The 25481-nt window shown below is 29.6% G+C and overlaps 1 protein-coding gene across 2 annotated transcripts; it reads right to left on the minus strand.

Moving 5' to 3' along the window:
- Positions 1 to 5346: 5346 nt before the first annotated feature.
- On the minus strand, positions 5347 to 10693 carry NPGR2 (no pollen germination related 2). 2 transcript variants are annotated; one of them, XM_028080821.2, is made up of 6 exons: positions 10402 to 10693; positions 9552 to 9836; positions 8977 to 9229; positions 7412 to 8616; positions 6188 to 6341; positions 5347 to 5943 (listed from the first exon to the last, which is right to left on the minus strand). In XM_028080821.2, the coding sequence occupies exons 2-6, from the start codon at positions 9750 to 9752 to the stop codon at positions 5624 to 5626; spliced, it is 2133 nt and encodes a 710-aa protein (XP_027936622.2). In that variant the 5' UTR covers positions 9753 to 9836; positions 10402 to 10693; the 3' UTR covers positions 5347 to 5623. The 2 variants fall into 2 exon arrangements, with proteins under 2 accessions (XP_027936622.2, XP_027936624.2); XM_028080823.2 differs by having other exon boundaries at positions 9552 to 9871; positions 10402 to 10684.
- Between the last annotated feature and the right edge of the window lie 14788 nt (positions 10694 to 25481).

A 25481-nucleotide genomic window follows, 5' to 3' on the forward strand; every position in this document is an offset into this window, starting at 1 on the left:
CCAAAGGTAAGGGGAGTCAACGAACTTTTACCCAATTCAATTAGAATAAGTCTTGATCAGCCTGAATTGCATGTATAATTAGTCAATTGATGATTTAATTGTTTGATTATGGTTTGTTGATGAATTGGGGATGAATCCATGCTCCTGCATGTAAGAACAGGCTTGGGAACTGATATTCTCGCCTGGGCGAGTGACTCTCGCCTGAGCGAGACTACTAAGGAAATCACCCCTGTTCTTACGCGAAGTCTCGCCTAGGCGAGCTGGAGTCGCCTAAGCGAGAGTTGCTCTCGTCTAAGCGAACCAGCCTCGCCTGAGCGAGAGTTCGCCCAGGTTTTTAAATTTTGCCACTGTTAGAGTCTCGCCTAGGCGAGGTGGACTCGCCTGAGCGAGACAGTCTCTCGCCTAGGCTGGATTTTCTAGCTTGGGCGAGGGTCCCTACATTGGAGGGCTTGGGATTCTGTTTTAATGAGTGAATTGATATGAAGTGTTATAATTATGTGTAGATGTTATCCTGTATGCTTGAAATGTGTTATAAACTTAGTGAAAATTTATGGTTTGTGAAAATGAAGAAGTTGGGTTATAATGGAATTTCAAGGGAAATTCATAAGAGTTGTTAGTGTGTGTAAGAACATGAGGAATCCGTATTGGTTGGTATCCTGAAACTCCAATAATCATTCACACTCACGTAGAGTAGAATGGATTATGTCGTGAGGAGTAGCAGGAGGTCCTAGTCTTGGGACTCGATAGAGCCTTAGACGCGAAGGGGATTTACCCTGTGAGAGGTTGGGTGATAACCCCTTGTGTCCAAACTCTGCAGAGTTTGGAAACCTTCACAGGTGCAAGCCACCAAGAGCTCCAATGTCGCTTACACAATCCGGATATCGAGTCTAGAATTTCATGTATAATTGCGATATATTTGTGATTGATGTGTGAAATATGAATTGTATTGTTTTCCCTCAAATATCAGTTGCTCACCCTTATTGTTCATGTTTGCTTCCTTATGTTTCTCCTTGCTATGATCACCCACTGTTGGTGTGAGCAGGACCGAGTCCAGTTGATGATGTCCTTCCCTCTAGTAGGAGCTGAGGATCGATGAGTAGTTCCGCGGTAGGGCGCATGGAGTAGACGCCATGTGGTTTTGGGGTGTTTTAGTTTGTATTTAAATACTTATGTTCCTCACCACACCTTCACAAGATATGTATTTGGATGACTGTATCAGATGTGTATTCCTTAAATGTCGTTTTTCTTACTATCTGCTGTGATTAATCATAATATAATGTTTTATTTGATAGTGTGAAAAACTATTAAATGGGATGTTACAGTATTTATATTAAAATTTAATGATGAAAGTCATGATTAACCAAACATGGCTTAAAAATTAAGAAGCACGTAATATGTTACAATATTGTTCTTAATAAAGGAAATAGTAATATAACATTTATACAAAATACATATATAAAAACTAAATTGAATCTAAGGAGACATATGCACGAACTAAATTGAAATCAAACAATGATACTTGACAATAAAATTGACACATGACATTGTCTTATCATGTGATACTGACAGTGTCACGTGTTACATCAAAAATTTGACAAATAACAAAGTTTTTATTTACAAAAAGGAGTAAAAAATATATATATATTGACAGGTGACATGCTTTTAACACTTTTAGTAATTTTTTTTAAATGATATTTTTCAAAAATTAGAACCCAATAAAAATATTTTAAAAAGGTAAACCAAATTGGCACACTCAACTAAAGTGATAACTATCAAACTAATTAAGCTTAATATTTATTAATTATAAAATATCATATTACATATAAAAACAAGAAAGTAAGTTGATGGGACAAAATAACAAATACAATTATAAAAAAATCAAACTATTAAAAATCAATTAAAAAATATATAAAAAAATCACTCATCGAATAAATAAAGTTAATAAAGACATATTAAAAATATCTAAATTTATGAGAAACTTGAATTTAATTAAACCTACTTTTTATCAAATTCAAATAAGTATTTTTATCAATACTAATTAGTCTATTCTTTTATTCATGTAAAAGTATTGAGAAAAATTATTTTTAGTTAATAATTTTTATTCATAGATTATAGTTATTCTTCGATTATTGTTTATTAACATTTTCAAAATTCAGGTTGACGACACTACTTCTTACTTTAATGGAATAAAATATTTTATTTTAAAAAGAAAGATTTAATTAAATTTTAAATCAGTTATATAATTGAATGAGTTCTTTTTATTATTTTTTGGCTTAAATATAAATTTGGTCCTTATTTTTGTTGTTTTTATTCAATTTGGTCCTTATTTTTGTTTTGTGTTCAATTAGGTCCTTATTTTCGTCAAATTGTGGTCAATTTGGTCATTTTCACTAACAATATTTAAATAGTTAACGTTTATGAACAGTAGATGTCACGGGTCAGTTCCTGATTTTTTTTATTTTTTTAAATTTTTTTAAATTTTTTTTTAATTTCAAAAAAATTGTCCATGAGTCAAGTCACAATTGTGCCACATGTCAATGCTAGTGCCACGTGTCAGTTTATGGTTGTATTATTTCTTTTTGTTAGTCTCAATATTCGTTATTTTTGTTCAATTCAGTCCCTGTATTCGTTATTTTTGTTTAATTTAGTCACAAATTTTGTTAAAATAGAACCATTTAATTTTTAAAATTGACATTATTATTAACTATTTTTTACAATCAATTATAAATTATAATATTTAATTATAAATTGACTATAATTCTTAGACTCAATTGTTAAATAGAATATAATTATTTAAATATTATTAAAATATAATTATTAAAATTTTAAAAATATATATTAACATTTGTAAAATTCACATTTAAATTTAAAATATTTAATATTTTTATTGTATTTTAGATATTAAAATATAAAATATTTTATATTTAAATGTTAATTTTACATATATTAGTTTACTTTTCTAAAATATTTTGAATATTTAAAATATATTTATATATCAATTTTAAAAGTATTTTAGAATATAAATATTAGAAAAAAAAAATAATAACTATATTCTTATAATATTTTAAATAATTATATTATATTTAACAATTAAATATAAGAATTTTATTCAATTTATAATTAAATTTAATAATTTATAATTGAATTTAAAAAATAATAAATTCAAATGTCAATTTTAGAAAAAATATTAATATAATTTTTATAAAAGATATTAAATTTAATGTCAATTTGAAAGGGACAAAATTGATTTATTTTAACAAAAATTGGGACTAAATTGAACAAAAATAACGAATATAGGGACTAAATTAAACAAAAAATATATATTATCACAAACTGACACGTGACACTAGCACTAACACGTGGACAATTTTTTTGAAATAAAAAAAAAATTAAACAAATTTTAAATTTTTTTAAAAAAAACTTTAAAAGATTAAAAAAGTTAAAAAAAATCAAAAAAAAAATTAAAAAACCAGGAGCTGACACGTGGCATATGCTGTTCAAAAACATTAACTATTTAAACACATTAGTGGAAATGGTCAGATTGACCACAATTTGATGAAAATGAAGATCTAATTGAACACAAAACGAAAATAAGAACCAAATTGAATAAAAATAACAAAAATATGGACCAAATATATATTTAAACCATATTTTTTTGAATATCGATAAATTTATGCATTTATGCTAGGCATAAAGCATTTAAATGAAGGATATTATTAAAATAAAAAATAAAATATGGTGAGACCAAATATAGTTCACATACAAAATAATAAAGAGACTTCCGACCAACAAGATAAACAATTATAAATATTGAAAGTTGATATCTATTATAAAATAAATTAAGAGTTATTCTATATGGCATAAAAGAATATTTGGAATCTATTTTACTTTTTAGTCATAGACAACTTATCCATGCAATGATTACCTTCTCTAAAAATTTGAGAACATTTAAATTACATATTTAAGAGACCAAGGAGCAAGTTGTTATCAACATAACAAAGAGAAATCAATTTACATGCAAATCTCCCTTACTTTCTCTAAACAAACCAGCACAAGCAGCATAACCGCCTACATTGATGTGGTGACAATGATGATCACTTAATCGATGTAGGTGGTGGCATGTAAACCGTTGGAGAACATGAAAACTTCGTTACTAAAATATATTTTTAATTAAAGTAAAAAAGTAATTCATAATTTCATATTTACAATGATACTATTTTATATTAACAATAAAACATCATATTTTTTAATATGTGATGACAAATAAACACATAAAATATCAAAACATAATAGCAACCATATTTTCCATTTAATGAAAAAATTAAATAACATATACTCAATTAAGAAAAAAATAAAAATTTTGAATACTCAATAAGACAAAAATTTAATAGACTCAATTTTGAAAATATTCAAATTTGTGAGAGACCTAAAACTTTTAAAAAAAACTAAAATTTAATAAATTTTAAAAAATATATAAGCTAAAATCATTTAAGTTTAGTATATTTAATTTGTTTAAATTATAAAATTATCTATTCAAGCACAAAGTATGTCTCACCTTATCTCTTACACATCTAAGAAAAAGGTTAACGTTGTCATCATAAAAAAAAAAACTAATAAAATTAAATTCAAATAACTAAACTTTTTTAAATATATTTTATCTTTTCCATCCACAATGTTCAAGTTTTTAGTCATCAATCCAACTACCCTCTTGATTATTGGACCACCGTAAACTACATGCATAAATGGTCCACCGTCGTCTGAGTATTTTATTAATCCATTTATATTTTTCATTCAACTTGTAATTTCCAGTTTTTATCACTTTTGCTAATTTTTCAATTTTTAAATCTTTCCTTTAAAAAAAAATATATCCAAAAACTCATGCAATCAAAGGAGCAAAGTATTTGATATGCCATGACTTTGGTGGAAACAATTCTTTTCTATTTATTTCTTCTTCCTTCTGTCTTTGTTTCGTTTCTCATCCAAACAAATATCTCACTTACATATTACAATAACATCAATAATGTAATAATGATAACAATCTAAAGTCATTAGCTAAGGCATTTTATAACTTCTCCATGATAATCATTCATCGTACATGTCATATTCATTTGAATGGTTTATCTCAAAATTAATTTTCTCTTGAAATTGAAGTGTAGAAAAAAGATACTACAGAAAGACACAGCAGACCGAATCTGATAAAAGTTGATTACATAATTATGACTTATATCAAATAATTGTGTGAATTCAACACCTCACTCACGCTGAGTGCATAAGATCGTGTCAAGCATCATAATCTAAGCGCCTTCAATGACTTTAAAATAAATTATCTCGCATGAAACATCTCACTAATCGATGAATATGGTTCGTTTGCATTTATTACTTTCTGAATTGACATATAAAGAAGACATGTGAAAATTATACATGAATACATGAAACATGAATCATTGCAATTGCATCACAAAACTGCTTGGAGAGTTTGTCATCTTTTTTTGTTTAGTTTATTACTATAATTTCTTTTGGACTAGCTCTCCACACCATGATCAATGCATCTCTCTTAGCTGTCCTGAAACAGAAGGGTAATCTGTAATTGGTTCTACCAGAAGATCAACCTGTATAGAATGAGTCATCTGAAAGGTTCAACAGGTTCAGATTCTTCAAGAAAATGTGCAGCTTGAAAACATTCTGCAGCTTCAACTAATGATGATGATGTGCCCTCAGCTTTGTGAAGAAGAGCAAGATTATACCAAGCAGAAGCATTGAATCTGTCGTGTCGTAGTGCTTCCATCAGAAAGCTTTTAACTGTTGGATTTGAGTGACTACTACATCGTTTAAGAACTACAGCACTGGAGACTAAGCTAAGGACATGGCCAGGATCAATGTCCAAAGCATCACCATAAGATTTTAGAGCCTCTTTGTAATGGCCCTTAGCTTCGTACATTACGCCTGTGAAATTTAACAAACAAACAACCCACTTTAGCAATTTCTCTATAATTGTGCAGCGCTGAAAGAATGAAAAACACAAATATTACATATAAGTTTTTGATTTTTGAAGCTGTTTTTAATCATGTAGCTTGTGTTGTCATTACCAATCTGGAGTATGTTAGACCCCTCCTTCCTTTCTATCTCAGGAGAAATTGTTAAATGGAAAGAAAATGAAACTGAGAAATAAAATGAGATATATTATTACCTATTGCATGACATCTAGATGCAGAGAGTGGTTTGATTGCCTTGGATTTTGAAAGGCACACCTCTGCATCATGCCACTGTAAAAGACTGATATATACATAAGTAATATCATGCCATATTTCCACTTCCAAGTTCCTAGCACGATCTCTATTGTCCTGTCGTGTGGAGGACAAAAAAGGGTAAGCAGCATTAAGAAAAATGAAAAGAAAAGGAAGAACTCAATGACAAATACTACAAATAAAATGCATCCAGATCCAATTATGCTTATCTTGGAACAAGATCTATTTTTTGAATTTTCGAAAAACAGGATATGAATAATAGACAAAAAAGCAACCATCAATGGACACATTCTTTCAGCAAATAGTTCGACGATCCGCAGAAGACCATAAAGAGAAAAAAAAAATTAGATGAATTCAGTAATAAACATCGTTCAACAAATCCTCATGCTTGATTTTTTTTTTTAAGGCAATGCTAAGGTATTTATATTTCAGCAATATGCGGCAACTAATAATACCAGCTCTTTAAAAGCTTGAATCAGTAGAGAATGGGGTCTTTCAGTATCTTATTAATCCTGTTACTCGCCAAGTAAGAGTGACTACTTCAGGCACAATGTGGGGACAGTTTGAGTTCCAAAAGATGAGGTAGAGATACACTAGAATGATATACATAATAGATTTGAAAATGACACCTTCAAGAAAGTAAAACCAATATAAACCTAACACCCTCTTGAAAGGGATGCCATTTTAATCAAATAAATTCCATATTCAAGGAGGTAGGTAATATCTGGCTAGCATAATAAAGAAAAAAATCAAGTACGAAAAAACTACTTTAAAAGAAAAAATAAAGCACTGCACAATCAGAATATGTTGTTCCTATTCAAATGCTAAAGTTTTTCGAATCTCAATTGAAGGGAACTCTATACATTCCACCTTCTACTTTGACATGAAATGTTCCGTCTCATCTCAAACCAAATAAAATGATGTTAAAATCCTCATTACTACTGTTCCTATTAATATTCTCACAATCTCAGTTACAGACTAGCAGGACAGTTCCTTTGCTCTAAGCTATACAACCCATGATCACAAGTTTCTTCAAAAATCTTATAAATTCTAAAAGTTCACGGAAACTGCACCCATCCAATTCTAACAGTAAAAATAACAAGAATAGAGGCCAATGATTCAAAAAAAATTATCAGCATAAGTTATTACAATTTACAACAACAAACCTTATATAGCTTCTTTCCAGAACCAAAACCTTTACTCTGAATTTGAAGAACAGCAAGAAGCTGAGTATATGTCTCAATGGCATTCCTTAACTTGCACTGTGCAATTTGAAGTTTAGCTTTTGTTCGCAACAAATCACCCTGATCCCATTTTCCAGTTTGATCCAAAGCAGAATCGATGATAGATTCGGCATCCAGAAACTGTTTTTGAGCAGACAGTATCCGGGCTAACAACAACCATCCTTTAATATTAGAACCACCTTCCAGTTTTATGCAGCATTTTGCATAATGAAGTGCAGCATCCAACTTCCTTTGTTCTGCATATTCTAGACTGAGATGGTATAGTACAAGGGGGTTTCTTGTTCTGGCAGCAGTTTCTAGGGCATGAAGTGCCTCAGATTGTCCCTTAACCCTTTCAGAATCAGAAACTGCCAATTTCGACTGGGCTGAAAGTGAGACACCAAGAAAGAAATTACCATGATCTTCTAGCTGATTACATCTGCCATCCAAGTTCTGAAGCACTCGCTTGGCAAAGCTTACTCCTTCTGCAAGAGAACAGTTCTCAGAACAAATCTTAGAAGCCATTAACAAACCAGGAACATGGTCTTGGTCCTCTCTACTCCTCAACAACTTTCTGAGAAAATCCAGTGCTACCAGATCTCTACCAGCTCCATAATAACAAAGAGCTAGAGTGTAGTACCTTTCACTTCTAGGAATTGTCCGTGGAAACAATTCTTCCAATTGATTGGCTAAAGCTGTCAAATCTCCAGAAACTGACAGAGCAAATGAGAGGTGGTCTAAAATTGAAGGATCCCACTCAATTCTATTTAGAGTGACTTTTCTTAACAAAATCATTAAGATAAGTATAGCCTCTTCTATGTTATTTCTAGGTACAAATGAGCCATCCATTTGGGACCGGAGATTGGGTGGTGTGGCTTCTCCTCCACTGTAAAGAAGGAAAATAACAAATTCTTTCTGAATTTTTGCTATGGTCTCTGCATCAAGATTCCATTGATGAAGTAGTGCTCGTCGGTAAGACAAAATTGCTTCACGTGGACAATCAGCAAGTTTCCATAATTCTGGAAGCAGCTCAACTGCCTTGTTCAGGGTCTCCTGTAATTTACATTCAGCACCGAAATTATCAGGCAAGCCTTCGGGTAATGAAGATTCCACTATATCCAAAATAACTTTGCAAGATTGGGCAGCTTCTGCAGGAATGAATGGGAATACATTAGAATATGCTTTGACCTCTCACAGAGTTTAGCCATTTCACCGTTTTTCAAACTACCCAACATCAGAAAAAATAAGCATCCTTTCATTACACAATTTCTGCCAAAATGTAAATATTGTGGTACTGAATTCTCAAGGTAATGTAGTTCTCAAGTAAAAAAACATTTTGGATAACCCAATTATCAGGTAAAGGAACACAGTATATCAGGGGGAAATCTTATGTTGATTGAAAAGATTTTACTATTGTGTACATTAATATGCAATAAAAGCCCACAAGTTTGAAGTAAGAAAAAAAAAAAAAAACTATGAAGGATGAATCATAAAAGCAGTGGGGGTACCTTTAAACCTTTCAAGAATCTGCAAAGATTTTGCTTTGAGGAAGACAGATTCCAATAGTAAGCCAACAGAATGTATAGACATTTGCGGTTCAGCATGATTTTGAGAATGTTTCTTGCGGCGTTCTCTGCTTCTGGAAAGGGCAATTTTGATCTTAGGAGTCACAACACCTATGTCTATTCCCTCAAAGACATGTAAAGCAGCTACTATATTTCCTTTCTGATATTCATATCTTCCTAGCAGAGCTCTAGCTTCCTGCACATCACGGACATGTTTTGCTTTAAATAATAATGGTAACCATAAAATCACTTTTTTTAAATAAGAAGAAACACATATGAACAACACAATTCACACACAATTTCAGAATTTATTAACTCAAATCCTAAAGTCCAAAAAAATTGTATTGATTAAACTCAATAAATTGACCATCAGACAAACTACTGACAATAGTGGTGGTTTCACAGAAGTATAGTAATTAGAAACCAATTCCTCGGTCCTATATTCAATTAGGATAAAGGATTCTGTCAGTATCTGATTATTCAGTATAACAACAAAAGGTAAGGATGATGAAATCAACCTCATAGTTCAAGACACCACTCTCACGTAAGGATGATTCAGCTTCTTCTATGTTCCCAGTGTCCGGCTTCTTATCAATGTGTTCACCTAAGCAAGAGTTTTCACTAGCTGAAAAGTCCTTGGTTGCACTTGCAAGAGATCCAGATGAAGGAAACACTTCATCAGCTCCTCCCAACGACTCTCCTGACCGTAGACACTTCATTATCTTCCTGCAAACTTCTCCTAGTTTCACCTTCCCTCCTCTCTCTAATCCTGCTTCCCATACTGCTCCTCTTCACTCAAAATTCTGCAAACCAGCAACGTCACATATAATTCAAAACTCTGACATCACAAAAACAACCACTTCAGAACTCAATGCTCCCTGTTCATGAATGTAGATTAAGCAAAATATAGAGCACCGCAAATTTGGCATTTCCAACCAAAGTGATCCTAGTTAAAAGGCTCTATATGCAGCGGAATCGAAATCCCATAACGGAGAACAAACCCACCACAAAACCCCTTAGTTACAAACTAATTAGAACTTCAGTATAACCCTTTAAGTAAACAACCACAAACCCCACAAGAAGTAAAATTTGAGTCAAACGCATTCAGATTCCCTAATCTTGGCTCTGTTGTATTGGTGTAAACCCCTTTAAACATTTTAAAAGCACATGCCAATAAAAGTGAAGAAAAAGGATAGCAGAAGCAGCATCCCTTGAAACCGACCCACAGTGAGTAAGCACCAACAAAATTCAGAAGAAAGCGGAAAAAAGGCAAAACATTTCCATAAAACAATGGTAGTGAGGTAAGCTGAAAAAAAGGTTTGAACTTGAACCGTAGAAACCAGCATAGTAGACGAGTAAAAGTCTCACCGTTTGAATTTGAGGCAAGAAAAGCAGAGGGTGCAAACAGCGACACCCATTACTGAATTTGAGCAATCAAATCAAAGGCTCCTTCGAATCAAGCAAAAGCAAAAAAGTAAAGCATCCAAAGAGAAGCTTTGGTTGTTTTGCTTTTCTCCCTTTTGTTGTGTTTGATTATGATATTTACAGGAAGTGAAATTGAAGTCGAAAGAGAAGAGACTTAGAATGGAATTGGAACAGAAAAGGAAGGAAGAAGAAGATCTGACAAGAAGAAGAATAAGAGGAATCAGAAAATGAGGGATTTATCATGTATGTTATGGTATGGCTGAGTGTGATGAATGTTACTGTTCGTGTTGTGGGACCCACTGAATGTTTTATTACCGGTGTAACAGCAGAGAGGACAACTACGTACTATGCACTTGTTTACATTAATTATTTAAAAATAAATAAATAAGACGTGTGCAATTTACCATAAATAAAAATATTGATATAATTTATTTACAAAATAATAATATTACATTAAAAAAATGAAGAATATTACCTAGTAATTTTGTCGTTTAGGATAGAGTTTGTATTTTTCATTAAATATTTTTTACTACTAATATCAGTAAAATATATTGAAAGATACGAATTCGGAATGATCTCAATTTTATTAACAAAGATCCAAAAGATATATTTAAGTTTTAAAAATTAAAATTAATTAAAAAAGTATAGGCTTATTCAATATTTTGGGATATGTATGCAAAACGTATTTTAATATTTTATATATATATATATATATATATATATATATATAGAAATGGCTTCTATATAAACCAGAGGAAGTATAATAAGCGTTTCTTTTATAAATATCTTGCTTCAATGAGTTAAATTTAATATTTATATTCATTTGTAAATTTATTTAAAAAAAAATTGTATGATTATTTTTTATATTTCATATGTAATTTATAATTTGAATGACAAATATATAATTTAGAAATGAATAAAAGAAAAAAATACAATCATATTATAAACAATTAAATAATATATATTTAGGTATTTTTAGATGAAGATTTTATATGTATGATTATTATTATTATTAATTATTATTATTATTATTATATTATATTAATATAAAATAATGTATCATATTAACAACTAATTTGAGTGACTAAAAGTTATTAATCATTACAGATACTAATTTTACTAATTGTTAAAATAATTATTATTATAAATAAAAAAATATAATTTGTCATGGTTACTAATTAACTAAATACTATCAATTTCTTTAATAACAAAAATCGAAATAGTTAATATTTAGTGACCAATTTTCTTTTATAGTTAAAATCTTGATAACTAAATTTTAAAAACTAATTATAATATTTTATTTATAATAGTAATTTTTTTAATAATTAATAATTTTTTATTTTATAAATTGATAATCATTTATTTTTTATTTTGTATGTTTAAACTAGTCAAACAATTCAAAATATAATAAAAAATAAATAGAAATCTTCTATGTATTATCGCAGGTAATGCTATTTAATTTTTCTTAAGAGATAAGAGTATTTTCTTCAATATATTCTTCTTGAGAGTGGGTGTTTGTGGTGAAGCTTTAGAAGAAATATTTGGTGGAGCTTTCTAGCTTTGGTAGGAAATATAATAAATAGAAAGAAAGAAATATTATTTTAAAAACTAATATTGGAGAAAACTTTAATATAAAATTCTGAAATCTATTACAAGATTTAGAAATTAAAAATGTCATTTTGGTAGTTGCGACGTGCAAAAGATTTGAATGTGTTGCGCTGGTTTTCCATTAAAACGTCATCAACTACTCTTCACACCTTCCATCACACTCATCAATTTATTACAATAAATTATTCAAACCATTTTTTTTTCAACTTTTCTCATTCAACTCACTAAAATTACTTTAAACCATTCTTTTTATTGCTCAAATTTCTATTACCAAATCAATCTATGTAATAACATTGCTATACATGCTATTGATATATATTTGTATGAAACAACAAATAAATTTAAAATCACAAGAATATAAATTACGTGAACCAAGTTGCCATAAATTTATAAACATAAATATATATTAAAAAAGTATACGTGTTTCAATTTTGTTGAACATGCTGGTGCTAAGACTGTGTAAATTCTCAAGATGTAAGAGAATACTATGTGATTGTACGTGAGAGTGGAAAAAATATGAACATTAATCTACATTTTCTATTGAATCCAAATTTTGCCTAATTTAGAATCATAGGCCATAACTTTAATCTTTTTAGGGAACTTTGTTTCGGCAAGTAACATGGGTATACTATACCCTAAAGATGCTACATAGTAAAAATGGAACAAAGTTCAAAATACACTAATGCTCACCACTTATTTTCAATTGATTAGATGTTAGATGCCATGATTAAAATATAATATCAATCTTAAGAAAAACACAAATTAATACAATTATATGTATTATCGAGATGCATTCACATAAGTGAATAATATATATATATATATATATATATATATATATATATATATATATATATAGAGAGAGAGAGAGAGTTAGTTGATAAGCATCCATATAAATACAACCATAAATTCCAATAAATGATAATGATAAATTTGTTAATTTCAAATATAACTATATTAAAAGTTATATCAAGGCTATTGTTATATTAAGGGTTAAATATATTTTTTGTCCCTTAAGTTTCAATGAATTTTGAAATTAGTCTCTCTTCGAAATTTTATATCAATTTAGTCCTCTATCTTTAGAAATGCGTTAATTTAGTCCTTCTTACCAAATTTTGTTAAGTTTATTTGACATTTTAAACGTATTTTATGATTATATTTGGTTAACATTAAAACAAAAATGTGTCAAACGGTGTAAACAAGTCAAATATTATCATGAAATGTGCTTGAAACATTAGATAAACTTAACAAAATTTGGTTAAAATGACTAAATTCACGCATTTTTAAAGATAAAGGACTAAATTGATCAATAGTTGTAAAGAGAGACTAATTACAAATTTTATTGAAACTTGGGGGACAAAAATCATATTTAACCCTTATATTAATTCACAATACAATTCCTTTTATCTTGAAAGAGTATACCTAATTAGATGTATAATTTAATCCGTATTCATTCTTGTATATTAAACCTTATTAAATTTAATTTAGATTGATTATGAGTAACAATTTTATAGACTATTAATTTAATTTTATAAATATTACATTTTTTAATTAACCTTATGCACATGTTTAAGCAATATAAGTTCAATATGTAGATTGATTTGTCACGTTGAAAAGATAGTGATGATGACGATGATGGAAAGGCGTGTGTTGGGATTTTAATTAGAAAGTTTAAATCTACCAAAAGCTTAAAAAGAAAATATAAAAAAACTTTAAAAAAACCGTTTAGTATACCAAAAGTTTAAGTCAATTAGATAATTGAGGTTTAAACTATCAAAATTTTAAGAAAATATTGTAAAATTAAGTCGATTAAAATTTAAAATAAATGTCACTTTAACTGGATTAGAAAAGCGTATAGATTGATACATGAATGAAAACTGAAAAACAAAAAGTTTATTATTCCATATAAAAATCAAACTTGCACTGAATGACCAGTAGCTTTGGCGCAATTAATTAGCAGCTATTTTTTTTATAATTCACATTAGATTTATTAATTACCATCCTAGAGAATTTTTAAAATAGAAACGAAAGTCAGAGAATTTCTTATATGAATTTTGAATTTGGTTACGTGAGTGCCGGTCAAAATAAAATATCTAATCTAAGTCCATGACCTCAACCACCGCCTCACTTTACTATAAAAAGAATTTCCAAAATAAATTAGTTAAGTCGCAGTGGTATAAACTAATAGAAAACAAAATTAACATAATACTAGTAGCATTTTAAATATATAAAACTAACTTTTCCTCTTGTGGCTTGGCATGTTCTAACTACCTTTTCAAAATAAATTTTGGAGAAAATATATTTTTCTAACATGGTTTATCTCAAAACAATAGATTTAATCAGAAAAATTATAATTATAATTGTATTTTAACATAATATTGACTGTGATTGTAGAATAATGAAAGTGATTATCCACTTTAACCCATCTCTTTTGGTCACCAATCCAATAGATTAGAGACATGGTGTCAGTTTATCTACTTAAAATATCAATTAATTAATTAAAACATTTGATTTTTTTTATATAATTAAATATGTTTTTGTGTATACCAAAACATGGCCAAGCACAAGGCAGGGTACCCAAAATTATTGGCCTATGTCACACCCTAGACCTAGGTAGGGTACCCATAACTCCCCTCCGAATATGATTAATGCACATTGAAAATAAATAGAAAGAAGATGAAAAACAAACTATAACAAGACCTTATTTATAGTTTATTTAAATATAATTACTTAAATATGGAATAAATTCTTTTTAGTCGAGGATTCGATATATTTTTAAAATTTCTTCATAAATATAAACCTACTTTGTTTTAGTTACAGATAAAAAATTATTTGCTTTTAGTTTTAATCATAGGAAGATCACCTTAAAACATTTTAATTGGATTTTCGGTTTTAAGTCGTTTCAATTAGGTATTATTTTTGAAAATTTATTTTAATTTGATTATTTTCTATTAGGGTATTATTGTGACGTTAATTTTGTGTCACTTGTTAATTCATGATTTTTTTACTTTAAAAAAATAACTTATATGTGTCAAATTAGGATTTTTCTATCTGTCAACTTGTTTTTTTATTTTTTTTTTATATTTTTAATTAACAAAATTAATTAAAACAAAAAATAAAATCTGCCATGTGTTAAATTATGGTTCTGTCACGTGTCAATTGTTTATGTGAAAAATCTCGATTTGGTCCCTGTATTTATTATTTGGTATTTGAAAAAAAATTTCAAAATAAGACCCAATTGGAACGACTTAAAACTAGAGTACCCAATTAAAATTTTTTAACGAAAATGGAACCTTCCATGTGACTAAACCTTACTTTTTATATTCATGAGGGTTTATATATATATATATATATATATATATATATATATATATATATATATATATATATATATATATATTACATTCTTACCACCATTAGTATAAATAATTTAGACAAAATATAATAAGCTACTAAAACATATTTTCAACTAAAATAATAATATTTTTGTTTAGACAATCAAATCAGTGAACTCTCTGATTTTAGAGTTGCTCGGTGAGAATATCCTCACCCAACGACTATATCAAATCAGTGACTCTCTAACTCTGACGTTGCCTAGTGATACAATCTCTTGCCCAATAAGTTTGCATAATTTTGTAGAAAACGCAAATATGCATATTTATGCTATACCAACCATACTAGTTCAATCCAATACCTAGGGGTGTCAAAGTGAGTTAACTTGACTCATAGGGATTTACACACGACGGCTTGAGCTAAAAGGGACAATTCAACTCGACTCACTTTTTGGTGAGCTAGAAATTTTGTAATTTGACTCAACTTGTAACATGTTGGTGAGTTAGTGGGTTGGCTCACCATCGAATGTTTCATTTTTACAATTTATTTTAGGGTTAAAATGTTTTTGGTCCTTCAACTTTCAGTGAAAATTTGAATTAGTCTCTCTTTGAAGCTTATTCAGTTTTGTTTTCACTTTGGAACAACACCCAACCTTGGGTTTTCATTTTTCTTGCTTAGTTCACGTTTTCATGTTATGCTTTGTCATTGGTTAACATTTCTACAACATTTCTTCAATTGAATGATACATTTTTGTTTTCCCTTGATTTGTATTTTGGATTCCATGTCTAGCTAATATGCTTGTATTGATTCCTTGAAGAAATTGAAATGAAACCTTGAGGTTGTTGATTCGTATTTCAATTTCAATTTTGTTTACTCTTCATTGTCTTTGGAAGGAATGCAAAATTGGTAGATGCTTAATCACAATTTCACATTTCTGTTGTGCATTTCACATCAACCTTTGTTCATGCTCAATGAGTGTGGGTTGTATCACAATAGCTTAATTTGTGCAATAGAAGTTGAATGATGTATGTTTTGCTTAATTGCATGATGAACTCGTTTTTAAGCTTCGCTTAGTTGCATGATCATGAGTTTTATGAGAGTTAACATAACCAAGTAATTTCGTGACATGTGATTGGTGGAATTTCAATTGGATCAAGGAATCAATATTGTTTTTGTTCACTATTTTATGAATTTGCAATTACGATTTGAATTATGTATTGAATCTGCCACCCCCCTTTGTGTTGCATTGAGAATCTTTGATTGATAATATTGGTCATTGGGAGACGACCTTAGGATCACTTCCTAAGTACTACATTTAAATTGTTCTATTTGGTCGGGGTATGATCTTGATCAAATTTGGCGCCGTTGTCTGGGACCAACGTTTTTGTCCAAAGTTATTTCCAGTGTTGTTCTGTCTTGTGTTATGAAAAATTAGTAAACTAATAGGTTGAGTTTTTGCAAAAGGAGTAAATTGTTAGGGTTAGACTTAACTAAACATCTACTTTGGCTTTCAACATTAACATCAATCATAAATTTACCCAAAACCCTAATTCATTAGGTGAAAAGAACCTATATTCCTTTGATAAACTCCAATTCCTTATGTAACTTGCCAAATTTAAGATAAAAAATGTTTTAAAAACATTGTTTAACTTCGTCAACTTTACTTCATTTGTTCTTCTTTCTTTTGATCGTATATTACCTATATTAATTTGAAAAAAGAATCTAGAGATCAAAATTTATAAGTACTAACACCATTATCTTCATAACAACAAATTATCTTTCATGGTATTTAAAATCTATGTTAATTAATATTTTGAAAAATAAGAAACTAAATACAAATGCAGGTACTTGTATATCCATTATTCAATGGGAATGAAGATAAAACAACAATTTTATACTCGTTGAATATGAAGGTAAATTTTTACTTTAAAGATGGAATGGAAGAATGAAACGGAACCCATCTCATGTGATTGTCATTCCTACATAAAACTCCAAATCCATAAAAACATGTATAAATTTTGAAGGCTTTTAAATATAGAATCTAATGTAATCAGTATCTAAAAAACATTTATAACAAAAAATATAATCAAAACAATTAGCAAATGTTAAATGAGCTGAAAATATAAAATAAAAAAATGTACAATGAACATAATTTATTACTTTTGTAAGAAGAAAATAAGTTAAAAAATAAAAATAAAAATGAAGAATATGAAAACTACATAATATATATATAAAATGTTAGCAAAATAGAGAAATCAAAACAGCAGACTGTTAGCAATACAACAAATTATCAAGACAAAAATCAAGACAGTTGTGTCGTGAAAGAAGCACTGCCTTGAAAGTGAAACCGATTAACGTCGTTCGCTCCCCAAGGTTAACATAACACCTCCTACCCTCGTGCGCGCTCGTGGAAGGAGTTGGAATTGCAGACTCTACATGCCTAGAAAGTGAAAAAGAAGAAGGAAAAGGTTTCTTACTTTTGTCTCATAAAAGGAAAACCCCAATCTTGTTTCTGCTGTTTGGTAAAGTATATTTCCATATATATATATATATATATATATATATATATATATATATATAAACTGCTTTTTTTTATTTCCTATCTTTAAGGAAAAATATAATATATTTATAAAATTGATTTTGAAAGGTAATAGAAAGAGATATTTTTATAATGAAAACTGACAACTAAAAGAGTGCTCCCTTTAGTTTCGGAAAAGTTGGCTTAAGTATAACAAATATAGTCATATTCCCAACAATCCCCCACATATGACTATATGTTTAAAAATACATTCCTGGGCAAGCAGAAGGAACTAAGTTACTTAAACATTAATATCTTTCGATTGAATTAATGTATAGTGAAATGAGGTAAATATATAGCTAATGAAAGTGAAATAATTCTTGAACTTTCAAAGGCTTAGGTTGAGACCCCCATAACACGTATCAATTCATTGATGTCTATTATTCCTCGATACAATACAAGCGCTATTAAAGGCCATGCGCATATTCCTTGGTTCCATGAGTGCTCTAGAAAGTAAATTTTGTATTCTTTCATGGAAGGCGGCCCACCTTCAAACTCATCTAAACAATAACTTTATCAAGTCTATCACAATAGACCACTCAACAAATAGAGCTATAAAGTTATTAAGTCCTTTAGACTCATATCACAATCATTCATCAAGTCCTATTGAGGACCACTCAACACATAGAGTTATGGATTTAAGCACTACCATAGGTACAAGGATGGACTGTAGTGCATCACAATATTTTCAAGCCAAAGGCTTAAGTACCATCCCTTGAGAAGTCTCTTGAATGACTCTCCTACTCAATCCATTTGTTAAAGGATCTGCTAGGTTTCTTTCTGATCTCACAAACTCTAGACAAATTATTCCATTCTTCAAAAGTTGTTTAACTACACCATGCCTTATACGAATATGTCTTCTTTTGTCGTTATATACATAATTTTTGGCAACTCCAATAGTAGCTTGTGAATCACAATGCAATGATATTGGTACAGAAGACCACATAATTGAATATCACCTAACAAGTTTTTCAACCATTCAGCTTCTTGACCTGCTAGCTCAAGAGCGATGAATTCAGATTCCATAGTGGAACGAGCAATACAGGTCTGTTTGGAAGATTTCCATGAAACAGCTCCTCCCCCTAAAGTGAACACATATCCACTAGTAGAACTCACTTCATTATTATCTGTCACCCAGTTTGCATCACAATAACCTTCTAAAACAGTAGGAAAATTGTTAAAATGCAGACATAAATTCATAGTTCCATTAAGGTATTTTAACAATTGATGAAGTGTGTTCCAATGTTCACTATTAGGATTATGAGTGTATCTACTTAGTCTACTTACAACATAAGCAATATCAGGTCTTGTGTAGTTCATGAGATACATAACACTTCCTATAATTTTAGCATATTCAGCTTATGAAACACTATCACCATTGTTTCTTTTAAGACTCATGCTAGGGTCATAAGGAGTTCTTACAGGCATTGTATCAAAACAATCAAATTTCTTAAGTATCTTTTCAATGTAGTATGATTGACATAATGAAAAGCCAAATTCAGTTTTCCTTATTTTGACACCAAGAATAACATTTGCCTCACCTAAATCTTTCATCTCAAAGTGAGCAATTAGAAACGTCTTGGTATCATTTATTACTTCCAAGTTAAAGCCGAAAATGAGCATGTCATCAACATACAAACATATAATCACACAATTAGAACCAAACAATTTAGAGTAAACACATGAATTAGAGGCATTCACAACATACCCATTGTTTACTAAAGTACGATCAAATTTTTCATACCATTGTTTGGGTGCCTGTTTAAGGTCGTAGAGAGATTTTATAAGCTTGCATACATTGGCCTCTTGTCCAGCAACTACAAATCCCTCTGGTTGGTCCATGTAAATTTCTTCCTCCAAGTCTCCATTAAGGAAAGCCATTTTTACATCCATTTGATGAATTATCAAACCTCGAATAGCTGAAAGAGCAATCAAAGATCTAATAGTAGCAATTTTAGGTCATAGGAGAATAAGTGTCAAAATAATAAATACCTTCCTTTTGTGTATATCCCACTACCACTAGTCTAGGCTTGAATTTTTCTATAGACCCATCTAATCTTTTTTTTTTTTTTGAAGATCCATTTACACTTAATAGGTTTACTACCTTTAGGTAAATCAACCAAATCCCAAGTGTGGTTCATCATAATAGAGTCTAATTCACTTTTAATTGCTTCTTTCCAAAAGCTAGAATCTATAGAGCTTAATGCCTCTTTATAGGTTTTAGGATCATCACCAATCAAAAATATAGAAACAAATTGCTCATTGATTTTATGAGGTTTTTCAACAATAAACGCAGTCAAAAAATCAGGCCCAAAGATATTCTTAGTTCTCTTCCTCTTACTCCTTCTAAGTTCATTCACATGATCAGTAGAAGTAGATTCATTTACCATATCAACCCTTGACAAAGCAACATTTTCAGTTATCGTTTTATTAAGAGGAAACACAAGTTCAAAGAATTCAACATCTCTAGATTCATAAATAAAATTATCATTCAAACACGAATCTGTATGCAACACTATTTTGAGCATAGCCAATGAATGCACAATCAAAGGTTTTAGGTCCAATGTTAGGTTTTCTAAATTTTGAATATGCAACTTTAGCGAAGCACCCCCGAACCATTAAATAATTTAAGTTGGGTGAAAAACCTTTCCATAGTTCATAAGGAGTTTTATCTAGTTTCTTATGAGGAACTTTGTTCAGAATATAGCATGCAGACAAAACAGCTTCACCCCACATGTCATCAGGCATCCCAAAACTTAATAACATAGCATTCATCATTTCTTTCAGTGTCCTATTTTTCTGTTCAGCTATGTCATTTTGTTCAAGTGTATAAGGGGCAAAAGATTCATGTATAATACCATTTTCATCACAATACTCCTTAATATAATTTGTATTATATTCACCACCTCTATCAGACCTAAGTCTTTTAATCTTTTTATCCAATTGATTTTCTACTTTAGCTTTATACTTTAAAAAGATTTGAGCAATCTCATCTTTTGACTTTAAAAAAATAAATCTTAGTATATCTGGAAAAGTCGTCAACAAAAGTTATATAATATTTTTTGCCACCTTTACTCATTGTATTTTTAAATTCAGCCAAGTAAGAACGTACCAATTCAAGCAATTCAGTGCTTCTGGAAGTGACTTGTTTAAAAGGTTTCTTTGTAAATTTTGCTTCAACACAAACCGTACATTTAGAATACTCATTTTCATTAGACGTATTTATAAGATGCATATTTTCAATCTTTTGATGGACCCAAAATTTACATGGCCTAACCTACCATGCCATAAGCTAACAGTTCAACAATATAAGCACAACTAAAGGTACTTTCATTAGCAATAATAGGAACATAGTTCAGAATAAACAGCTTATCAGACAAGTATCCCTTACCCACAAAATCCCCATTTTTTGCTAAAATCACTTTATCACCCTCAAACACAAGTTTCAAACCAACCTTATTAAGCAAACTACTAGAAACTAGGTTCCTACGAAGGGAGGGAACATACAACACATCATTCAAAGCTAAAGTTTTTCCAGAGGTAAGTTTTAGGAATATTTTTCCTTTACCAAGCACCATAATTGTGGATGAATTGCCCATAAAGACATGTTCACCATTTACTGCATCATAAAATTCTTGGAAAAGAGCCTTGTTGGAGCAAATATGTCTGGTGGCACCAGTGTCTAGCAACCAATCTACCTTGTTTTCCAACAGGTTTGCTTCTACCACCACAACAACAATTATATCTTCCTTTTCAACAACATTGGCTTGTGGTGCAACGTTATTGGGCTTACTAATAGGTTTCTTATCCTTCATGTTCCAACACTGGTATGACTTGTGGCCTGGTTTTCCACATTCAAAACAGAGTATCACTTTGCCATTGTGATTCTTCCCTTTATCACCTTTGGGGTGTTTGTGATATCTGTTGTTTTTGAATTTCTTTCCTTTGGCTTTGTACCTGTCTTTATAGGCAAAAGAAGGTTCAACCAAGTTAACTTTAACAAAAATAGAAGAAACAAAATTTTTCTTATCTTTCAAACGATTAGCCTCCTCAGTTTTCATGTGACTTATCAACTCCTGTAAAGACAAGTCCTTCTTTTTGTGTTTCAGATGGTTCTTGTAATCATCCATGAAGGTGGAAATTTTTCCAACAAAACATTAGCCTACAAGACATCACACATTTTCATGCCTTCTCTTAGCACATCTGCAACCAAGTTCTCATACTCGTGAATCTACTCTATTATAGGCTTGTCATCTACCATCTAGAACTCCATCCATTTTCCCACCACGTATTTTTTCCTTCCAACATCATCGACACCATACCTTGATTCCAAGTTATCCCATATTTCCTTTGCGTATTTCTGTTCAACAAAAATATCAAAGAGAGCATTGGTCACGTGATTGAGAAGATGACCCCTGACAACTTTATTATCCTTCACATATTTTGCCTTTGACTCCTCATCATCTTTTCTCGTTTTTTCCGTTGAAGGTGTGACTGTTGGAGTAGCAAGAACAACGAGATCATTATCGGGAACAAGAGTGAACAGAACATAATCAACCTCAAGCCGTTCGAAGAAGATTAAAGGCTTTTGGGACCAACGTTTGTAGTTGATTCCATCTAAAGGTTCAAGCTTGGAGAGATCGGGCAGTGATTTGAGAACAGAACCAGACGCAACAACCATCGTTGAAGAATTTTGAAAAGGAATAGGGTTTCACTTTCAGATTTTTAGCAAAATAGAGAAATCAAAATAGCAGATTGTTAGCAATATAACAAATTATCAAGACAGAAATCAAGATAGTTGTGTCATGGAAGAACCACTACCCTGAAAGCGAAATTCCGGCATGGCCGAGGTGCAACCGATTAACACAGATCGCTCCCCAAGGTTAACACAACACCTCCTACCCTCATGCACTCGTGGAAGGAGTTGGAACTGCAGACTCTCAATGCCCAAAAAGTGGAAAAGAAGAAGGAAAAGGTTTCTTACTTTTGTATCGTAAAAGGAAAACCTCAATCTCGTTTCTAATGTTTGGTAAAGTATATTTTCATATATATAAACTGTTTTTTTCTATTTCCTATCTTTAAGAAAAAAATATAATATATTTATAAAACTAATTTTGAAAGGTAACAGAAATAGATATTTTAATACTCAAAATTGACAACTAAAAGAGTGTTCCTTCGATTTCGGAAAAGTTGGCTTGAGAATAACAAATATATTCATGTTTCCAAAGTAAAATACTTGTTTTCAAGATTCAAGCTTTTCACACTTAATTCTACATTTTTAAAGAAAAATAGTTGAACTCTAATTAAAGTTATAACTTTGAGCAAGTACTTGATCTCGTAGTTATATCAAAGTCAATATTACCAGTTTTATTTCTAACATAATAATTAATGAAGAAAAAAAATATTACAAAAGTAAATCAGGTACCATGAATGTCATTAATCAAATCTCAATCAAACAGTGAGTTTGAGTTTAAGATCATATGTATCTTTTTCTCACCATTGTAACGTTTATAAATTAGGTTGAGTTTGAAAATTAGAAATAAGATTTGTATTATAATAAGTAGAAGTTTTTCTTGTTTAGTTTGACTTAAGCTGTTACAAGTTTTATATATAAGAACAAATCGTCCAATAGTTTAACAAGTTTTCAGCAGTGTTGATTTGTGCTTCCTTATAATTATAGAACTCAGATTAACATGTCTTTTCTTTTAGAAGTTTATTTGAGATGTTTTCATAACTCATATGCTTGCTTTATCCCTTTTGAGTTGTCATTTTTCTACCACGTCAATTGCTTAACTTTGTGGTATTTTATTATTATTATTATTATTATTATTATTATTATTATTATTATTATTATTTTATAAATATCTTTTCAGCATAACAAACCACCGGAGATAGTAGGGAATAAATTCAATGGTCTATCGTCTACACATGCTTCATAAAATGATTGACATGTATAAAAATTTACATTACTTATTATACGTTATATATGTATTATAACAACGTAATTGAATTTCAAAATTTTAAAAATATAATTGAAATTGGTTTATTGTATTTACTCAGAATTTGGTAAAGTGTTGAATTGATATTAATTAAATTTTAATTTTTTAAACTATTTATCCAAATAACGTATTATTACAAAACACTTCAAATTATTTATAAAAATAAATCTTCCTCATCCAAATACTACTTGTTTTTCAAAGAGAAAAGACATCTTTAGTATCTTTGTTGTCTCTTTATATATAGTAAAAGTTTTCCATTTATCATCTTAATCATTAACCGAACCATATCATACATCAGAATATAGTATTATATAACATTATTCATTTGCTAATTTTATTTGTTTAACTTAATCGCATTTACATATAAACAAATTATTCAATGAAATTTCTTAATATTTGTTAATGCAACAATGTAGTCTTTTCTATTTAATTATAATAGTTCTACTAAGAAATAAACAAATATTGACATTTTCTTTTATATGTGGAGATTTATAACAATTATTTTTTCTATAAGAAAAGAAATTTTAATAAAAAATTCTCAAGGATTTTCAAATCGTTCATGTTTTTGGAAAAAAAGAATTACTGAAACTAAAAACGTAAATGTCAATAGCAACAAAAGATTCAACAATAAAAAGGTTAGGAGTGCCTTAACCAAAAAAAGTAACTGCAATAGCAAGAAAATTTGAATACAATATGAACTCTACACGTTTATGAAGATTATTGGGCTATGAACTATTGGTGGTAATACTCGAGACTAGTTTGTATAAAGGATTAGATCTAAACTTTTATATGATTATTATAATAAGAAAATGGATTCATCAAAGGAATAACCTTATTAACATTTGTTTTGTTCATTAGGAAGGAGCATTTAGTCACTTTTCAAAAATTAAGAATCAAATCCTAATCACTTTGATTAAACAACACGAGTCTATCATTATTTACATAAACTTAAATTAGTATTTTATTAACAGTTTAACCTAATTATACATTGCCCACCTAGTAAATAAAGGAGTTGACTTACACAATCTGAGTTTTAAATAATTGACTAATACGAAAATTCTAATACTGGTTAAAGAAGTTCACTATCAAAATTATATACGATAAGTCAAAATTCTCATACAGGTAATGCTTCAAACTTAAGCTCTAATTTTTAATCTTAGTGGTATCATCAACATGTTAACTTGCGTTTTAATAAGCATTCAGATTATTTCCAGAAAAATAAAAAGAAAGAAAGAACACTATGTTTAAAACAAGTTTATCATGTTATTTTATAATTTTCATTAAATTTAGTTTCCAATGGGTGAAGGAAATGTGTATGGCTACGCGTCTTGGGCTGAATAGCATTTTACTTAAACGCGTTTAGATAGTGATTAAAAGTTATATTCAAATATAGATTTGCTTATTTTAGAGTTATAAGATAACCTTTATTTTAATTTATTTAATGTAAAATTGCTAAACACAAGTAAAGTATATATTTAAATTGATTATAACTAAAAAAATCACTT

Source organism: Vigna unguiculata, chromosome 7 (assembly GCF_037176805.1).
Source record: "Vigna unguiculata cultivar grain cowpea cultivar isolate G323 ecotype 2 chromosome 7, ASM3717680v1, whole genome shotgun sequence".
Lineage (NCBI taxonomy): Eukaryota > Viridiplantae > Streptophyta > Magnoliopsida > Fabales > Fabaceae > Vigna > Vigna unguiculata.